The sequence below is a fragment of the Rhinolophus hipposideros genome (genome assembly GCF_964194185.1).
Source record: "Rhinolophus hipposideros genome assembly, contig: SUPER_9_unloc_1, whole genome shotgun sequence".
Classification (NCBI taxonomy): Eukaryota; Metazoa; Chordata; class Mammalia; order Chiroptera; family Rhinolophidae; genus Rhinolophus; species Rhinolophus hipposideros.
Window position 1 is genome coordinate 387670 of NW_027669497.1, and position 19827 is coordinate 407496.

General features: G+C 42.3%; 1 protein-coding gene across 1 annotated transcript; it reads right to left on the minus strand.

Moving 5' to 3' along the window:
• Positions 1-13750: 13750 nt before the first annotated feature.
• LOC308502945 (ras-related protein Rap-2a-like) lies at positions 13751-17799 on the minus strand (the record flags this gene model as incomplete). The annotated part of the gene is made up of 1 exon (XM_081080748.1): positions 13751-17799. One exon carries the CDS (start codon positions 17797-17799, stop codon positions 17248-17250), a length of 552 nt encoding a protein of 183 aa, XP_080936874.1. The 3' UTR covers positions 13751-17247.
• Positions 17800-19827: the final 2028 nt, after the last annotated feature.

The window sequence follows — 19827 nt, forward strand, 5'->3', positions numbered from 1 at the left end:
ATATAAATGATGAACGTCTAAGTATTACCTTGTTTTGTACACCTGAAACTAATAAATGAATTAATTAATAAAAAAAATAAATAAAATTTAAAAAAAATGAGCAGCGGACCAGCCTGCGTGGTGAGCGCGAACCAGGCTGCCGGGCTGCTCCAGTCCGGAACATCTCCCCGCTGGCGGGCTCCACCAGGGCCCCGCCTCCCGCCTGCTCCCCGCCTCCTCAAAACGCCGCCTGGGTGGACTGCCTTTTACTCCTTGCCCGAAGCGAGGCCCCTTCGCGCCATCCGAGACTCCACGGGGCCTCTACCACTTCCCTGGAGGTGGCAGAAGACAGACAGACAGGGGTTGGGAGTTGGGGAGGAGGGGGGACGGACGCACAGCGTGGGACAGCGACTGGGACAGACGTACTAGGTCTGAGTTGAAGTGGCAGCCTCCCCACCAGACTGTGGTTGTGCCCGGGGCTGGGCTCCGTTACGGAGGCAGTGCCCGGGCGCTGGCAGTCACCTTGGGACCCCGGGGCAGGCCTCCAGGGTCCGCGGATTGCCGCCGGGCTCCGAGCCCCGCCCGGGGTCCCGCATGCGGGAGGAGAGGAGCGGCCCCAGGCACCCTTCTTGTGTGGGTTGTGTGCATGCCCGCCTGCCTGCTTTTCCCCTGTGCTGGTCTCTCCTGGAGCCGGAGGGCACGTGTGCTCCCAACTCCTGCCGTTTTGTCCCTGCTCTTTTGGTGCTGTGGGCGGGGCCACCGAGGTCTGCGGGAACGGAGGGCGCCTGGTGCTCCTGGGAGATGAAAGGGGGGCGGGGAGGGGTCGTGGTGCCAGCCATCAGAGACGGAGCTATCCGGTGGGGTGGGGCTGGTGGCGTTCCCCTTGGTCCGGTGTCGGGCGACACCCGGAGTCTCTGTCTCGGGGCCCAGGGGCAGGCAGAGCGATGGTCGTCCCCTGGGCTGGGTCCCGAGGTGCCAAGCACCAGCATGTCCTTGGCTGGAGAAAGCCGCCCAAGGCCGAGGCAGGCCTGCGCCTGCAGGCAGATCGGGGCTTGGGCCTTGGGGGCGGGGCGAATGGCTGCTGGCAGAAGGCTTGCGGGAGGGAAGGGGACTAAGAAGGGGGTGCGTGGGGGGGAAGCCCGGGCCGAAGGGCCTGGCGTGGGGCCGGGGCAGCGAGATTGTAGTGCCGTGTGGCGCCACCCATTCCTCTCCCCCTGCTCACCAGCCCCCCCAGCGCCACCCCTGGCCTGGGTTTATTAGGCGGGCTGGGCCACTCCCGAAAGACGAGGGCCGGGGCGGCCGCAAAAGCAGTGGCGGGCGGAAGCAGAGGGCACCCGGTATTCCCGGGCGGTCCCCCATCCAAGTACTGACCAGGCCCGACCCTGCTTAGCTTCCCAGATCAGAGGAGATCGGGCGCGTTCAAGGTGCTGTGGCCACAGACACTGGGAGCAGGCCCCCGCGCCACAACCATAAAATATCTAGAAGAAAATATGGGAAGAAACTTCATGGACATTACCCGGAGTAAGATTTTTACTGATATATCCCCTCGCGCGAGCGAAGTAAGAGAAAAAATAAACATGTGTGATGACATCAAACTAAAAAGTTTTTTCACAGCAAAGGAAACCATCAATAAAACAAAAAGGGATCCTACTGTATGGGAAAAGATATTTGCCAATGATATATCTGATAAGGGATTAATATCACAAATGTATAAAAAACTTACTCAACTCAACTCCAAAAAAACAAACAACCCAATTAAAAAATGGGCAGAGGACTTGGGGAGACATTTCTCTAAAAAGGACATACAGAAGGCAAGAAGACATATGAAGAAATGCTCAACATCACTAACCATCAGAGAAATGCAAATAAAAAACCACAATGAGATACCACCTCACTCCAGTCAAAATGGCTATCATCAATAAATCAACAAACAACAAATGCTGGCGCGGATGTGGAGAAAAGGGAACGCTAGTGCACTGTTGGTGGGACTGCAGATTAGTGCAGCCACTATGGAAAACAGTATGGAGGTATCTCAGGAATCTGAAAATGGAACTACCCTATGATCCAGTAATTCCACTCCTAGGCATCTACCCGGAGAAATCCAAAACTCCAATTCAAAAATCTGTATGCACTCCTATGTTTATTGCAGCACTTTACACAATAGCCAAGATATGGAAACGACCAAAATGCCCATCGGTAGATGACCTAAATTTTCTTGAACATTAGAAGCAAAAAATAAAAATAAAAAGAAGAGAGAGAGAGAGAGAGAGAGAGAGAGAGAGAGAGAGAGAGAGAGAGAAATTTAAAAATATTTTTAAAATCCTAACCTTTTCCTGGCTTTGCAAATTCAACCTAGGCTGGGGCACTCCTTCAGCGCTTAGCCAGGCCATTCACAAGTGCTTCTTACCCTTTCCTTCCTGCTACACTGAGCCCAGAGATCAGCCAATGGTGAAAGCTTAGAGTTTTCTTGTGTCTTTCCTGAGCAGGCATCCTGCCTTGAGGATGTGTGTGTCTAAATTTCCAGCATACAGGAGTGCCTTTGAATACCTCAATTTTACAAAGAAACTCCATCTCTAGCTCTTCACCCATGGCTTTCACTGGTCTATTGTGTGCCTCAATCTATAATGTTTTGTCCTTACTGGCTGTGGGTTGACAGTTTGCCTTACATTGCTTTTGCAGACCGCCTGCCTCTTTTCACCAGGAGTGAGTTCTGAAGTAGTCAAAAGGGGGCAGTGCTTTGTGTGTCTTTTAGCTTTCAGACAGGTTTGAACATACAAATACCTCTTTGTTAACAAGCTCTGTTCTGCGCCCTCTGAAACACAGCCAAGGGTCCCATATCAGGAATACAGGCCCCCTTCTTGAAGACCACCACCAGCACTGTCCTTACCAGGCAGTGGGTTGGAACAAAGGCTAATTAAAATGCCACAAAACATTCTATCATTTTAAGTTGTTTTTTTCTCTCCCAGATTTAGTGTTCACTTTGTTGATATAAAGATTGGCTTGTTTTCTAGAGTTCTGTCAGAGTTGATTTTGACAATTTTATGTAATTTTTTAAAGTTTCTGTGGTGAAACAGGCTCTACGATTAGCCTCTTCTCTTTTGTGCACTTATGTCAACCCAGATATATTTTGCAGTGTGTTGTGAGTTCAATCCAGGGCCCCAAACCAACAAATTTCATAACCAAAGTAAATTGCTTTGTTACGACAAATCTTGATTATGATGAAGACTTTCTTAAATTAGAGTATCAGTTTATAAAAGTTTAAGATAAAAGTACCTAAGGTAAATTTTGAAATCTGAAAGATTAATGAGGACAACAGTTGTATATGACGTTAATTCTCATTCTATCTTTCAAATTTCTGTATTTTGTGATGTAATTTTTTCAGAGAATGGAGAGACTAAAGTATATTATTGGGTATTGTGACATGACTTGACTAGTTGAGGTGTTGACTTTCTCTACATGACCTATATTTTAATGTTCAGTAGACAATGGGAGAAAAGATTTGAAGGTGGAACACCATAGGAGTTCAGTGAATAGACTTGAAGATATTCCAGTTACCAAGAAGGCAATCATTTAAGCAGTTTATCAGAATGAACGAGAAGAGTGTAAAAACCTTAGATTCCCTGGAACCCAGCGGTCTAGATTCTGATTTAATAGGTTTGTAGTGAAGCTTCAGAATCTTGTGTCTAAAAATTTACTGATATAATTCCAGTGCTCAAGCTGATTTGGACATCACTGGCAGCAAAATAGCCAATTTCTTGAATTTTCAATTCACATAGTATGGAAGGCCTCAATTAGAAAACCATCTATATGTTTGGTGAGGAATTCACATCTCCTTTGAAAAGGATCATGAGCAAGGAGTAGTTTACTGTATATTTGAGAGGCACAGATTTTTCCAGATTTTATCGTCAACTGACCTATTTAGTATAAGTTTTGTCATTTCCAAAATGTCAGACAATTTTGAAATAGTTTACAAGCTCAATATACCACTACATGCCATAGAATGAAATTCCTTTTGGAGCATAACCTTTTAAAAACGTCTCACTGTTGTTCAAATGCATCTCTACAAAACAATAAGTATGGAACCCTAGGTTGTATTTGCATTAGGGTCTGTCTGAGGTGAATGCAGGTAGGCAAAGAATAACCATCACATATGAGTGTGTGTGAGACAAACAGGATGGGGATATCTTAGGGATGGTCGAGGAGGTGCTGTCCAGAAAAGAGTTGAAATTCTCAGGATAACAGAGAAGTAACAGTGAGAGATGTCCAAAGAACTTTCAAAAGCACTCACGTGAGGATGAGTTTTATATTCAAGCCCAGAGAAGGCATGTATTAGACCATCATGGCCGCATGTGTGACTTAAGAATTTTCCTGCTCCCTATCCTTTTCTCATTGGGCATATTCCCACCCAGGAACCAACTTGACAAGATGGAAAGGAGAAGAATCTATGGTTGTGAGGCCTGGCAAAAAAAAAAACAAACAAAAAAGTTTATTCTACTAATTACACAACAGAGTGTTTTCATTCTGCCTACCCCCATGCTTTTTTGGTTTGTTTTCTAAGAGATGTTGTTTCCTCTCCAGAATAAGGAATTTATGAGGCAATTTATTAGTGGTACTCACAGTGGCCACGTCCCTATACCTACTGGGGCCATGTTTCTCCTCCTTAAAACTAGGCCAGAAACCAGTATTCACAAGGAATGGAGTTGGCTCCTTGCTTGGCTTGGGCTCAGCTTGTGCTCTGACAACCAGAATATCTCTGGGCCCTGCCCCAATGCTGGTCTCAGTTTAGGGCCCTGGATCTCAGGCTTACAAAACCTGTGACTTAGGGCCAGTTGTGTGGCTTGGATATGGCCCCTGCTCCCATACTTATCTTTTTTCTAGATCTCCCATCTTTCCTTTGAGGACCCCAGTGTCTCTGACCCCTGTTCTGACTGACGACTGCTAAGAAACCCTCTGGGGTTGCCAAAGAGCTCCCTGCCCTGACTCCATTTCTGGTTCCAGACTTGCTTCTGGTTCTAGCCTTGCTTCTGGTTTTAGGCTCCCTTCAAGCTAGGATCAGACTGGGCTTGGGATCTGCCTCTTACACAACCTTAGAGGGACTGAGGATCATGTCCTGGAAAGAGAGGCAATGTTCTCAAACAACAAAGTGTCAACTGATTGTCATTGGTGCTAATTCAATGTCAAGAGGATTTACAATTTGTGGTGTGGTGAAAGAGGGAAGTTTATTCAATGTAAACTGCTCAAGTGTGATACAGCAAAGCTATGGTGGAGCTCAATAGTGCTACAGTTCAATTAAGAGACAGCACGACTGTGCGTCTGCATGGATTTGAGATGGCCCTGGGGCACGGCCCCTCTCTGGCTTGATAGTTCTGCTCTGCTACAGTCTTGTCTGGCCCACTCCACCTGCTCTCCTCCACTCAGCTCTGGTCTGCCCTGCTTTGGTGAGATGTCTTCGGTATTTCAACTCCAACTAGGTCAACTCAGCCTTCAATAACAAGGGAGAGTGTGGTCTCGAATGGGGTTGGAGGGGGTGATTTATACAGAGAGAAGTCCCCACCCCAGGTCCCTGATTGGTCTTTATGCCCATGAGAATGTCAAATCTCAATTTAATTGGTCCAAAAATCACGGTCTTATTTGGTCAGAATGGAGCCACTCTGTTTGGTCGGTGTAAATGCTAATGGGGTTATAGCTGTGCAGTTCCAGCTCTTATTGAAAGAAGAAACAGCTCAATCCTTTTGGTTGAAATACAATTCCAGGATCTCCTCTGTACAGGTTAGCTCCAATGGTAGGAACACAGTGCAGGCAGAATGTTCTGTTCAGTGTGGGAGGCACGCAGCTTAGAGCAGGTTTCTCCCTGAAGGGCAGTTTGCCTGAGAGGCCCTTGTTTAGAAATGGCTGCTAGGCTCTGTTATCATAATTGAGCTCAGTTAGCCATCAGGAGCCCTTCTTGGTGGGTATCTTCTCAAGATCACCAAAAGTAGCTGCTGGATATGTTGCCCATCTCCACCCTACCCAACAGTTTCCGGGAGAATTTCCAAGGAAGTCAGTTTGAGCTCTGATTACTTGCATGCAGATGCTGGAGCTCTGTTGGGCAGCACGTTATTTGCCCTGTAGCCTGACCACCCCCATATGTGTCTGTGGCCTGTCCTCTCAGGAGTCCAGTTAATACAAGGAACATTTTAAAGGCAAATAATGTGTGTGCCTGTCTTACATGATCCACGTTATTGGAAGACTTTAGCTTGTTCACAGGCAAACACATACATATCACACAGATATTACATGTGTTGTGATTGACATTTTTTTTCCTTCATGAGACTCATCCGGTGGCATATTTCTCAGTGAAGGCTTTAATGAACCTGGTTTCACCTAATTTATTTTTTCTAACTACAATTATTTTTCCTAACTACACATGTAATATATACACATATGTTAGAAATAATTATATACAATGAAAGTTGAAAATAAAAAATCCAAAATCTATCCCTAAACCATCTTTCTATCCCATTCCTCTCTTTGAAGAACATGGAAGAAAGTGGGTGTTTGTCCTCACAAACTCTATGCATTTATAGGAATATCAAAATATATGTAAATATATATTTTCATAAATATTATTGAATTATTTGTACATGCAAATTACATTTTTGACCTAAGATGTACAAAGAGCTCACCATAACATATAAGTGCATATAAATTTATCTTCTTCTTTTAAATTGCTCCATAATTTTTCCAGTGTATGGGTGAAACATAAATTAATGAGTCATAACCTTATTGATAGACCTGTGAGTGGTTTAGAGTCTTTTACTGATACAAGCAGTGTCGAATGAATGAATGTCTCTTATTTAGAGAATAAGAACTGTGTGTATGAGATAATTTTAGAAGTAGGTTTACTAGGGCAAAGGGTATCCCCCTTTTAAATTTCTACAAATATTGATTAAGATATGTAGAAGTTGTATCAATTGACACCTTCATAAACAGTGTATGAGGTTTTGTTTTTCTATAGCCTATCTCAGAATGTCAGTCAAGTGTTTGATTTGTTCCATTGGCATATTATTTTGGTTTTATTTTTAATTTATTGCTTAGAATCACCATATTTCCTCTTTGGGTGAACTATCTTCTATCTTTTGCCAGTTTTCCTTTTGGATTGTGGGGATTTTCTTCTGGATGTATAGGAACCATTTATATATTGAAATGATTATGTTTTACTGTCTTTTGAGTCATGAGCCTCCACCCTGCCTCACCCATATTGCTGCTTGTCAAGGCTGTGTTTTCAGTTGAATTAACTAATTCTTTTCTTCTATGAGCTCTGGATTTTGTGTCATAATTGACAGACTTTTCTTTTTTTCTGTTATTATAATTACCTACTTTTTTTCATTTAAGTATTGATCCATCTGGGGAATTCATTTTACTGAAATACATGAAAGTAAGAATCAATGACATTGAGTGCTTGCTGTCAATCAAAAATTGTGTTACCTTTCCATAATATAAAACTGAAATGGAAACATGACAGCCACATCAAGGACGGATTTTCTAGTCCTTTTGACTCGAATGTGTGACCAGTAAACAATTATAAAATATGCAAAGAAGTGGTATGTGTCACCTACAGGCCAAGACTTTTAAGAAGTTCTCTGTCCGGTTTACCATCTAGACATAGGCAACAGAGGAGCCTATTTGAAATATGGTAACATAAGTTACCAGGAACTTGGGTCTCTGAATCACCAGGGGCAAGATAACTGCTCAGTGACCAGTCACATCTTCAGTGACTATTACATGAAGGAGAAATACACTTCCATTGTAATAAGCCACTAAAATCTTGGGGCTTATTTATTAGAGTGGCTGACATGGCTTTACCAATAAAGAGTCCAATGAAGAGATAGGTATCTCTAACCACTCGTATGTGAGCACACTTCATTTTATTTAGTGAGTGTTCTGCCCACTGCCGATGAAAGGGAATTGCTAGTAACCTAGCATCTGTAAAGGACGTGGAATGGAGCTGATAAATCAGCTGGTGATGTTTAGAGTTAACCACATATTCAAGTGAGAATTCTGTTCAGTGCACCTGTGTCATCCACATGAGTAGACCAGAACTTGGCAGAATCTGAAAGTAAAAAACAGAGGTATATCAAACCAGTGAAAGCTTCTTATAATTCACCTATTAAACATCATAATGCATTTCAAAGAAGACATCTAGGACAAAGTTAAATTAGAGTTGTATACCAGGACAACAGTAGAATACTAGTTCTGGCTGAAGGCAACAGAGTTACCTATTGCATAGGAAATTTATTAATGACCTATACCATCCAAAATAGGCATCATTTGTCAACACGAATGGAGAACCAAAGATTTTATCTGTGGAATACATGAAGAAGGAACTTGATGAACAAATAAAAAACAAATATTTGGTGCTTAAGCTGAGGTTGATTGAAAAGCGTGACTGTATGAACTTTTCCTCTTGGCTGTCTGGCATGAGCCAGATTTTACAAGTAGTTCTTTGAAGAACTACTTGGAAAACCAATCTAGTGCTTTACAGTAGTATTGAAGTAGTTTGTGAGTGCATCTTCTATTCATTTTTGCTGCAATCTCTTCAAAACCATTTGTGAATCTTTAATCAAAGCGTTCAATGAAGGGAACACCTTGGAAACTGAAAGTTTTGAAGCCTTTAGCAAATTGGAATTATTAAAAACGGAGTGTGTAAATAGGAAGCCATTGAATTTGTCACTACCAAAGCGAGGAAGGATGTGAATTAAACACAGAGAGCTCGGTGTATCTGGTTTAAGTTTGAAATGTTATAACTGTGTTTTGTAATTTCCTCCCTTTTGAGAAGAATTTTTTGATGAGCTTCCTGGGGATGAATTTGCATTTGTATTGAATGGAATGAAATAGAAAAGGCCTGTTATTTTGCAACATCTCCATTTGGTTTGGCAAAACATTCAAGATAATCAGAAATGGAAACAACTTATTTGCTGAGTTTTATGGCATAAAATATTTATCTAAGAATGGCAGTGTCAATGAAATAATGAAGACAATGATGACGAAAATATTTGGACTAAAATATTTAAACATTTTCACATATAAAAGCATAAATCATAAGCTCTACATAGTAGAGTTTCCTTGAACTTTCCAGGAATCTCACCATAGGTAGAAACAGCATTTTTTTTCCAATAAAATATGGGCTACAGAGAAGTGTCAATTAAAGGCATCAATAAATTCAAATTCATTAATGATAAAATGCAAACTTGAAGAATATTGCCATTTTATAAACCGACTAAAAATAACAAGTTGGAGCACCAGAAAAGGAGGAGAAATATTTGAAGAAATAAAGGTTAAAATATTTTCAAGTATGATGGAAAATATCAAACAGGTTCAACAGCTCAAAGAGAACCTTAGAGGCCTGAATAGAAAACACATCATACACAACCATATCATCGTCAAATTCCTGAAAACCAATCATGAAGAAAAAATATCTCAAAAAGTAGCGAGAGAAATAAAAAAGGCAGATTTTATAGAGAAGAACTATGTAACAGGGAAGGCTGACTTCTAATCCAAGCATTACATCAAGAAGACAATGGAATTACATTTTCAAAGTGCTGAAAGAAAATAACCATGCCAACATAGAATTCTATGCCCAGTTAAAGAATTCTTTAAAAAGAAAGAGGAAATAAAGGCATTGATTGATCCCTAGTCAAAGAAGAAATCACAAGGGAAATAGGAACTTATTTTGAAATGAATGGTAATGAAAATTTCTGGGTATAGTTAAAACTGCATTTAAAACAAAATGTGTAACATTAAAGGCTTTCAGAGAAAAGAATAAATGTTTAAATCCATGGCTTGAACTACCACATTAAAAAGCTTGAAAATAGAAAGAAAATTAAAGTAAAAGTAGAAAACAAGAAGCAATAAAGAAAAGAAATCAATGAATTAGTGAATGGAGAAATCATAAAGAAAATTCAGAAAGCCAAAATTTGGTTCTTGGAAAAACATGATGTCATCAGTAATCCCTTGATCAAGACATAAAAGGATGTAATACACATGGTCAATATCAAGAATTGCACAGGAGACATCACTGGGAGCTTTAAAATGATGCTAAGAAAATAATTAATGGCCACTTATGAATATGGGTCCTTGTAAGATAAGACATACCTAAACTGACCCAGTAAGAAACACGACATCTGAATGGTATTTCATTTGTTAAAGAAAATGAATTTGAAATGCAAAGCCTTCCCAGAAAAACTGAAGGCCCCAATGATTTCACTGGTGAATTCTTCAAATATTTAAGGGAAAAATAAAGAAATGATATTAATTATACATCATAAATTTCAAAAAATAGAAGAGGAGGATTATTGACCAGCTCATTTCCTGAAGGCAACATAACCCTGATATCAAAACTTGAGAAAGATGGTACAAGTAAATGGAAGTACAGACCCATATGTCTCATCATCACAGGAACAAATATTGACAAAGTAGTCACAAAACAGAGCAATATTGAAAATCATCATATGACATGATCAAATGTGAGTCATCCTAGGAATGCAATGTTGGTATCATATTTTTTTAAATTTATGTATTGGGGTGACAATTGTTAATGAAATTACATAATTTCAGGTGTACAATTCTGTATTACATCATCTATAAATCCCAGTATGTGTTCACCACCCAGAGTCAGTTCTCCTTCCATCACCATATATTTGATACCCCTTACCCTCATCTCCCTCCCCCCACGCCCCTTACCCTCTGGTAACCACTAAACTATTGTCTGTGTCTATGAGTTTTTGTTTCTCATTTGTTTGTCTTGTTCTTTTGTTGGTTTTGGTTTATATACCACATATCAGTGAAATCATAGGGTTCTCTGCTTTTTCTGTCTGACTTATTTTACTTAGCAATATACTCTCAAGATCCATCCATGTTGTCACAAATGTTCTTATATCATCTTTCCTTAACGCTGAATAGTATTCCATTGTGTATATATACCACAACTTCTTTATCCATTCATCTATCGAAGGACATTTTGGTTGTTTCCATGTCTTGGCCACCGTAAACAAAGCTGCAATGAACATTGGGGCACACGTGTCTTTATGTATAAATGATTTCAAATTCTTTGGGTAGATACCCCGGAGAGGGATTGCTGGGTCATATGGTAATTCTATTTGTAATTTTTTGAGGAACCTCCACACTGCCTTCCATAGCGGCTGCACCAGTCTGGATTCCCATGTTGGTGTCATATTAAGAAGTCATTCAACATAAAGAGAATTAGATTAAAGTAAGAAATGACATGATAATCTTAAAAGATGGATGAAAATTGTATGATAAATTTCAGTATCTATTCGTGATAAAGCATTTCAGCTTACTCAGAGTAGAGAGGATCTTTCGCAACCTGATAGAAACCACTATGAAATACCTCCAGGTAATTATTATACTTGATGTTTCCCATAGAGATGGGAACAAGGCAGTGATCCTGCACTTAGTATGTTTTCCCACGTTTTTCTGGATGTTTTAAACCAATATAATAAGACAAGTAAGAAATAAAGATTATATCAGAAGAAATAAAATGGCTTTTATGTGCCCTTCCCATAGTTGTATAGATATACTACTAAAATCTGCAAGAACTAATAAATGGACATAATCAAGTTACACTATATAAGGTAAGTTTACAAAATCAATTGTATTTTTATGTACTAGAATAACATGGGAAAGGAACTTAAAATTAGTGTTATTCAAAATGCCATAAAAATAAACAATACTTGGAAGTAAATATGCCTAAATCTATAAGATGTTCTTGAGACAAATTAAGGACATAAGTCAATACACACATAGACTATTTTCACAGATGGAAGAATCCACATTGCTAAAATGGCTATTTTCCAAATTGATCTGTAGATTCACCATAAACTCGTCATGATCCCAGAAGGCTTTCTCTCTCTCTGTCTCTCTCTCTTTTTTTTTTTTGGATAAATTGACAGGTGATTCTAAAATGAATATTTAAATCTAAAGAAACTAGAATAGCAAAAACAATTTGGAAAAGAAGAAAAATGTTGGACAACTTACACAACCTAATTTCAAGAATTACTGTACAGCTTTAATAATCAAGGCAGGGTGATATTGGCTTTAGTACAGATAATAAGATCAATGATTAGAAAAAAGCCACACATAAATTGTCAACTGATTCTTTGACAGAGGTGCCAAGTTAATCCAAATTAATTAGGGAAAGGTTAGTCTTTTTACTAATGATGCTGAAAAAACCAGAAAACTATTATGGAAATAAATGAATCTCTTTGCATACTTCCTGACAAACACAAGTTTATGGATCAAATGTAAAATCAAAACTACCGTGTTTCGCCCAAAATTAGACCTAGCCGGACAATCAGCTCTATCGCATGTTTCGGAGCAAAAAATAATATAAGACTGGGTATTATATTATATCACATTATATTATATAAGACCCGGTCTTGTATTACAGTAAAATAAGACCGGGTCTTATATTAATTTTTGCTCCAAGAGATGCATTGCAACTGATTGTCCAGCTAGGTCTTATTTTCAGGGAAAGACGGTGTCTGTCTTGAGAACAACACAGGGATGAATTTTTTTTGTAATCTTGGAATAGGCAACATTTTCTTAGAGAAGACACAGAGAGCTCTAACCAAAAATGGAGAACGAAGGGGAAGAGGAGGAGAAGATGGAGAAGGAGGAGAAAGAGAAGAAAAATGGGATTTCAAAACTTTAAAAACTTTAGTTCATCAAAATACACCTCTAAAAGAATGCATAGCAAAGCCCCAGATTGAAAGAAAATGTAAGTTGAACTTTTACATAATAATGCATATTGGAAATATAATGAAAATAATACTCTATGCAAGCATAACATAAAAATCTGAAAAATACTCTTCATCTAGAGTAAAATATTGTGTCATGTAGAATCGTAACTTGCTAAATTTCAAAGATCGAAAATTTTTGCACTTGGAAACAGCTACGTCCACTACTTAGGAGGTGCATAATGTATAGAAGCACTGCCAAAAACTTGCACTCAGTGCTTGTGACAAAAAGGCCAAAATACTCTCCAGAGCATCAGAAATAGTCTTTCTCTGCTGGAATCCATTTCTGAAAACTCAGAAAAACGCAACAGCTAAAATTGGACTCTTTCCTCTGAAATGGTAGATTAGAAAAATAGTAGATACTTTTTCCACTAGCTGCCAAACTTACGTAGTGATTAAGGAGAAGTGATTATTAGTGCATAGCATTTTAGGTTCAAATGTATATGCAACTTAAAAGCACAAAAACCTAATAGTAGCCTTAACGTGTTATAATGTAAGGGTTTCATCCCAAGAAAGTTGTCAGAGCTATTACTGGTTTTACCTCGATTACCTCGATTTTTACCTCGATTTTTAGCTATAATCTTCCATGATTTATTTCTAATGATTTATATATTTAATTTGTTTCACTTGACGTAAGGATGTTTCTCAGAATGCCTAATGATGTCTTAGTTTAATAATTGTATTATGTCTGTATGATCTGTGCTTCTGGGTGTTGGTAAATTCATTTTTATATTTCCCACTCAGTTTTATAAGGACAAAAAGATGATTAAATACTCAAATATTGGCAAAATAATTGTACAGACAAGTGTGGTGACACTGCCAAAAATGAACAGTCAGTAGTGTGGTTAGTTATGAACTGATTAACTTAATGCAAACTCACCTTTGGAAAGACAACTGAAGGATTTAAGTGACAAATTTAAGGTGGGTTTTTATTTTTTTTAATTTTTTTTATTTATTTATTTTTTTTTCATTAAATAAATTTATTTGTTAAAATAATTTAACTCCAAATACAACTGTTGAATTTGCATTGAGTTATAACTACAATTCATGTTTTAATTGAAACGTCAAAGTTTAACAACTGACATTGTTACAAAACAATAAACTGTTGTTCAATTTTAAATGGTCAGTTGTATTAGAGCTCAACAATTAACTGTGAACTATATTTTTCTCTGGGAAACCCCAAATCAATAATGATAAGTCTGTTTCCAAAACCCACTGCAGTCATTCTTGAAACCCTGATCAAGATTTAATAGATGCACAATGACGCATTAAAAAAAAAATAGACCCTCCCCCATAGTCTTTAACATTTGATTGGCTAAGGAGACAATTAAAGCTTACCCAGAGCTAACACAAGACTACAAAAAACTAAAAAACAAAACAAACAAAAACTCAACACAATAAACAAAATAGCACTTTCATATTCATACACGCACAGACAATATTCCCACTGGACAACTCTTGAAAACAAAGAGCAGACATCCTTAGGCAACATTTCTTTACATAGAAAAGCAGATATCAGTAGTTTTACCACAGAAAAGTGATGGCAACTATAGCGATTAGTCAAGTTCAGTCTTAATTCTATAAACCAAAGGAGAAAATCATCAAAGCACCTTTCAATAGTTTAAGATATTATGTAATACTTTTGATCAGATGCTGGCTTGTTTTGTGTAAGTGGAACAAAATGAAAGGCATCAGTTACCATCACTACCACAGCGTAAAAGAACCAAAATAAAAGCTGCAATATAAAAGAAAAAAAATTTAACAAATGCTGCCTTTGTATAAAAAATAAGACAAAACAAAAACAAAAAAATCCTTAGCATAATAGCTAAAAAAAAAAAGTGGGTCTTTGGATCAAACCATAATATTTTTAAGGCATGTTAGAAAAACTTTCACTTATCTAGTTGCTAGTCTGATCAGGGCATAAAATAAATAGTGACACAAGGTCACAAACTTTTCTCTGTAGCCACTATTTTACTTCATGTGCCAACAAATTTAATCTTGTTCTTAAGCTTTTTATTAACATCTCAACAAACACATTCATTCAAGCTGAGTTATAGTCATACCAGATGAAATACCAACAGTAAGAGCGCACGAGGGTTTCCCCGTTTCTGGATCTTTGATGCTTTGTCACTAAATATGTAGGCTGTGTGGAAACACTGTGATCAGGCAGCCACTAAGTCAGTTATTAGTAACATCTTTACAGTAAAAGCCCACCTTATTGTCTGACACAATCACTTCTAAGTAAAACCCCAATTTGAAGATAATCTTTTCCACCTTACATTTTGCCATACTGTTCATATTATTTTTCTTATCTGCATAGCAATCCATAATGTGAATGTTATTAGATGTTTCTAATAAGTAATTTTAGTTGTGATAAATTGCTATTAAATATGGAATTCTAAAAATCAATCATTCTGAGAAGTGAGAGGCTTTAAAACTCAACCAATTCACTAACAAAATATTTGTTTCAGTAGATAAATCGTATTTCTCGAATCTTTGATTTCTCTACATGCTGAGTCGAATTTTACACAATGAAATTTGTTTCAATAGAACTGGTTAGGGCTTTTGTTCTATAAATGAGGTGCTTATAATTGGGGTATAAGAAAACCTATACTGAAGAATGCAAACATTCACAATTCAAAGACGCTGATCACCATGGCCTGGTTTCCCCCACATAGTCTGTTTTCTTATCTATGAAAAGTCCACCTTTTTCTATCCTCTAAGCTTAATGCCAATTTACTAAACACTTGGGGAGGGGGGGTGTGGGCACCAATGATTTCAATTATGTATAATAAACATTTAAATAATTTATATTCTGCAGTACGGATTTTCAGTATAGGCAATTATCTCCAACTTGTGCCAAATTCTTAGGAACAATAAACACACATGCACACATACAGTCTTCTCTCAGTTACACACATAAGACCAGAGGTTACTTGCACAAGAGTGTGAAACCAACAAAACATGGGGCAGTATGTAGATCACAGGCTCAGTGATATTGCAGTTCAAGGCCAAATTTATCTCCAGAGAATCAGCTCAAGATACTCTCTTTAGCATTTGTAACTCTGAAGTTAGTTAAAAACCCTTCTACACTTGATTGTAAAATGTATGAGTAGGTTTTTCCTGTGCCATTACTCATGCAAATGATAAATACTTCACGGCTATGAAAACCAAAAGTATCAGAGCTTGAGCACCTTTTCAAAACACAATGTTCTCTAGCTTTATTTGCCACTTCAGTAATCAGAGCAAAATTGTTATAAGAAAATCTTAATATAATTCTCCAGGAAAATGAAAGATAAAAGGTTTTTCTGTCCCTTACCTTCCACTCTATAATTTACGTTCTACTTTTAAGCCCAAATTATTTCACATGGTTATTCAATTTTTTTAAATGCCTGCAATAAAGCTCTGCTAGAGCAAACTCGATTTTGAAAGCAGGTTAACCAAGAATCACACCACAACCATAGCCCTTAAAGGCAAGAAGGAATTTGCTGCTTAAACAAACGTAAAAATGCAAGATATTTGTAGTGTCCTGTGAGGTTCTACAAATGGGAACATGTGGATGCAGCATGGCTTCATTTTCCTTACATGATGGTACTAGTCAGTCTATCAGAACGCTTCTCGTTAGTAAGGCGAGGCAATCTCTTTGCATCCCAGTTGCTCTTCCTTCTTGTTCAGTAAAGTAATCAAGACCATACCTGCTTGGTTAACAGAGGGTGGGTTTGGGGTTGTAATTCGGATCAAACCCTTGTGAGAGCCTCCATTTTCTGTGGCAAAGCAGGTGATTTAACACATTTAAAACCAGATTGTATTTTTACACAACCTGTTCTGACTTATGCTCTACTAAGGATTGATGCATGAATTAGTTCCGTGTCACAAATTAGGATAACATCTACAATTAAGCATCAATTTTGAAAAACAGAAATGTGTCGGCTGAGCAAAGAATCTCTCCCTGTAATGCTGCTGGCAGGTCAGCTGTTATTATGTTACTTGACAGAATACATTGGTTAGAAGCACTATCTCAATGCCTGAAAATTCAGTACTCTCGTAGGAAAATATTTCTCCTTTACTTATTTCTTTTTTAAAGAAGACAAAATATTTTAATTGTAAGTGGTCACAGGAATTCTTCTGGGTTCTCTCTTGTGATTATTTTTAATTTATACAATAGTTGCTTCTGTCAACTCAGGGACCATGCCATCATAGCTTTCAAAGGAGATCACCCTGAAGATCGATTGGCTATGCCTTAAAGTTGCAGGTGCATACAGGAGACTGAGGACAATGGTGAAAACTGTAGTTACTGAACCCAAATGTTACTCAGAGACGTCAACTGACAATCACGGCTGAATTCTGAATAAGGGCAGCTATTTCACTGTAGATCACACCACATGTCCTGCAAACTCCGCAGTCGAGTAGACGGCGTTTGTATCGCCTAGGATATGGGGCAAATCCTGTCCAGGAGAGCCATTTTTGAATGCTATTGTATGTTACATGCGGAACAGCATGGGTCGTCTTTGTCAGGCTGCGCGGCATAGTTCATTTGCCTCACAATTTCTGCAAAGAGTTCATCCACCATTGTTTTACTTTTAGCAGAAGTCTCCATACAGGGGCAGCCCCACTCTTCAGCAAGGGCTCGGCCTTCATTGGATGACACTTCTCTCTCACTTTCCAGGTCCACTTTGTTCCCAACCAAGATGACTGGCACTTTCTCATACCGCTTCACGCGGATGATCCGGTCCCGCATGGGCTTGATGTCCTGGAAGCTCTGCTGGTTGACGAGGCTGTAGACGAGGATGAAGCCCTGGCCGTTCTTGATGTACAGGTCCCGCATGGACGCGAACTGCTCGGTACCCGCCGTGTCCAGGATCTCCAGCACCGACGACGACGAGTCCACCTCGATCTCCTTGCGGTAGAAGTCCTCGATGGTGGGGTCGTATTTCTCGATGAAGGTGCCGGTCACGAACTGCACGGTCAGGGCGGATTGGCCGACCCCGCCCGAGCCCAGCACCACCACTTTGTACTCGCGCATCGTCCCTCCGCGGCCGCCCGCGACATAGACCTACGCCCGCCGCGCCGAGCTCCCGGACCCTGCCCCGGCGGCCGGCACCGCTGCCTGCCGCGGCCGCCCCCACCTCACAGCCGTCGCGGCCCCCCGGGCGCCGGCGGAAGGAGCGGCGGCCCAAGACATGGACCGATCCCGGCGGCAATGCGCCCCGCGGGGGCCGGCAGGAACTAAGGGCGAGCAGCGAACGCCAGCCGCCCGAGCCGCCCGAGCCCCCCGAGCCGCCCGAGCCGCCCGAGCCCCCCGAGCCGCCCGAGCCCCCCGAGCCGCCCGAGCCGCCCGAGCCCCCCGAGCCCCCCGAGCCGCCCGAGCCCCCCGAGCCGCCCGAGCCGCCCGAGCCCCCCGAGCCGCCCGAGCCCCCCGAGCCCCCCGAGCCCCCCGAGCCGCCCGAGCCCCCCGAGCCGCCCGAGCCCCCCGAGCCGCCCGAGCCGCCCGAGACCCCCGAGCCCCCCGAGCCGCCCGAGCCGCCCGAGCCCCCCGAGCCGCCCGAGCCGCCCGAGACCCCCGAGCCGCCCGAGCCCCCCGAGCCGGCCGAGACCCCCGAGCCGCCCGAGCCCCCCGAGCCCCCCGAGCCGCCCGAGCCGCCCGAGCCGGCCGAGCCCCCCGAGCCCCCCGAGCCGCCCGAGCCGCCCGAGCCCCCCGAGCCCCCCGAGCCGCCCGAGCCCCCCGAGCCCCCCGAGCCCCCCGAGCCCCCCGAGCCGCCCGAGCCCCCCGAGCCCCCCGAGCCCCCCGAGCCCCCCGAGCCGCCCGAGCCCCCCGAGCCCCCCGAGCCGCCCGAGCCGCCCGAGCCGGCCGAGCCGCCCAGGCCGCCCGAGCCCCCCGAGCCCCCCGAGCCGCCCGAGCCCCCCGAGCCCCCCGAGCCGCCCGAGCCCCCCGAGCCGCCCAGGCCGCCCGAGCCCCCCGAGCCCCCCGAGCCCCCCGAGCCCCCCGAGCCGCCCGAGCCGCCCGAGCCGGCCGAGCCGCCCAGGCCGCCCGAGCCCCCCGAGCCCCCCGAGCCGCCCGAGCCCCCCGAGCCCCCCGAGCCCCCCGAGCCGGCCGAGCCCCCCGAGCCGGCCGAGCCCCCCGAGCCGCCCGAGCCGCCCGAGACCCCCGAGCCGCCCGAGCCCCCCGAGCCGCCCGAGCCGCCCGAGACCCCCGAGCCGCCCGAGCCCCCCGAGCCCCCCGAGCCCCCCGAGACCCCCGAGCCCCCCGAGCCGGCCGAGCCCCCCGAGCCGGCCGAGCCCCCCGAGCCGCGGGCCCGCAGTGCTGCCCGCCAGCCTCCTAAGGTGGCTTTTTAAAAAGGTGTCTGAAAATCAAACCGGCTATAATAATACTGGTCCAGTTGTCACAAATTGACAAGTGAATATAATACCAACTAAAGAAAGGATTGGAAATGTGGATCTTTTCTGGCCATTCTAGACTGAATAAATCGGTGAAATCCTGAGGCAAAACAGCAAATTTCCTTTCTTTCTTAACATATATACTGAAAAGAGAAAGAGATTTCTAGTTTCACAGGCCTTATTCAAAAAGCAGATAAGTACAAAGTATACTCCAATTTTTAAAGAAGATTTTTGGGTCTAAGGTGATAGATATTGAGGTTGAAAATAAAACGTTTCAAAATACAAGAGTTTTCTCTGGGAAATCAAGCTTTTAAATGCTTTTGTGTTTTATACATCGAAATTAATACATTTCAGTTTTAGGGTACATAAAGTTTTTTTTTTCTTCTCTCATTTATGGTTTTTGCTTCCCCCAAGTTCTCTGCCTGTTACATACCTGTTTTCTTAATTCAGGAAATGAAATTTCGTATTTCATTTTGCTCAGACGACCCAGCAGAAGCCTGGGCCAGCGCCCACCGAGGTCCGAATGGAACTCAGCGCTGCCCACAGGCCACCTCTGAAGCTTGAGGCGCCTGGGCCTTGCACGTGGGCTCCGGGTGCCCTTGACCTTGGCCCCGGGGCTCTGTGCGCACGCGCAGCCCTCGGCCTCTGCCCCGTGCACCGTTGCTTGGTGACGGCC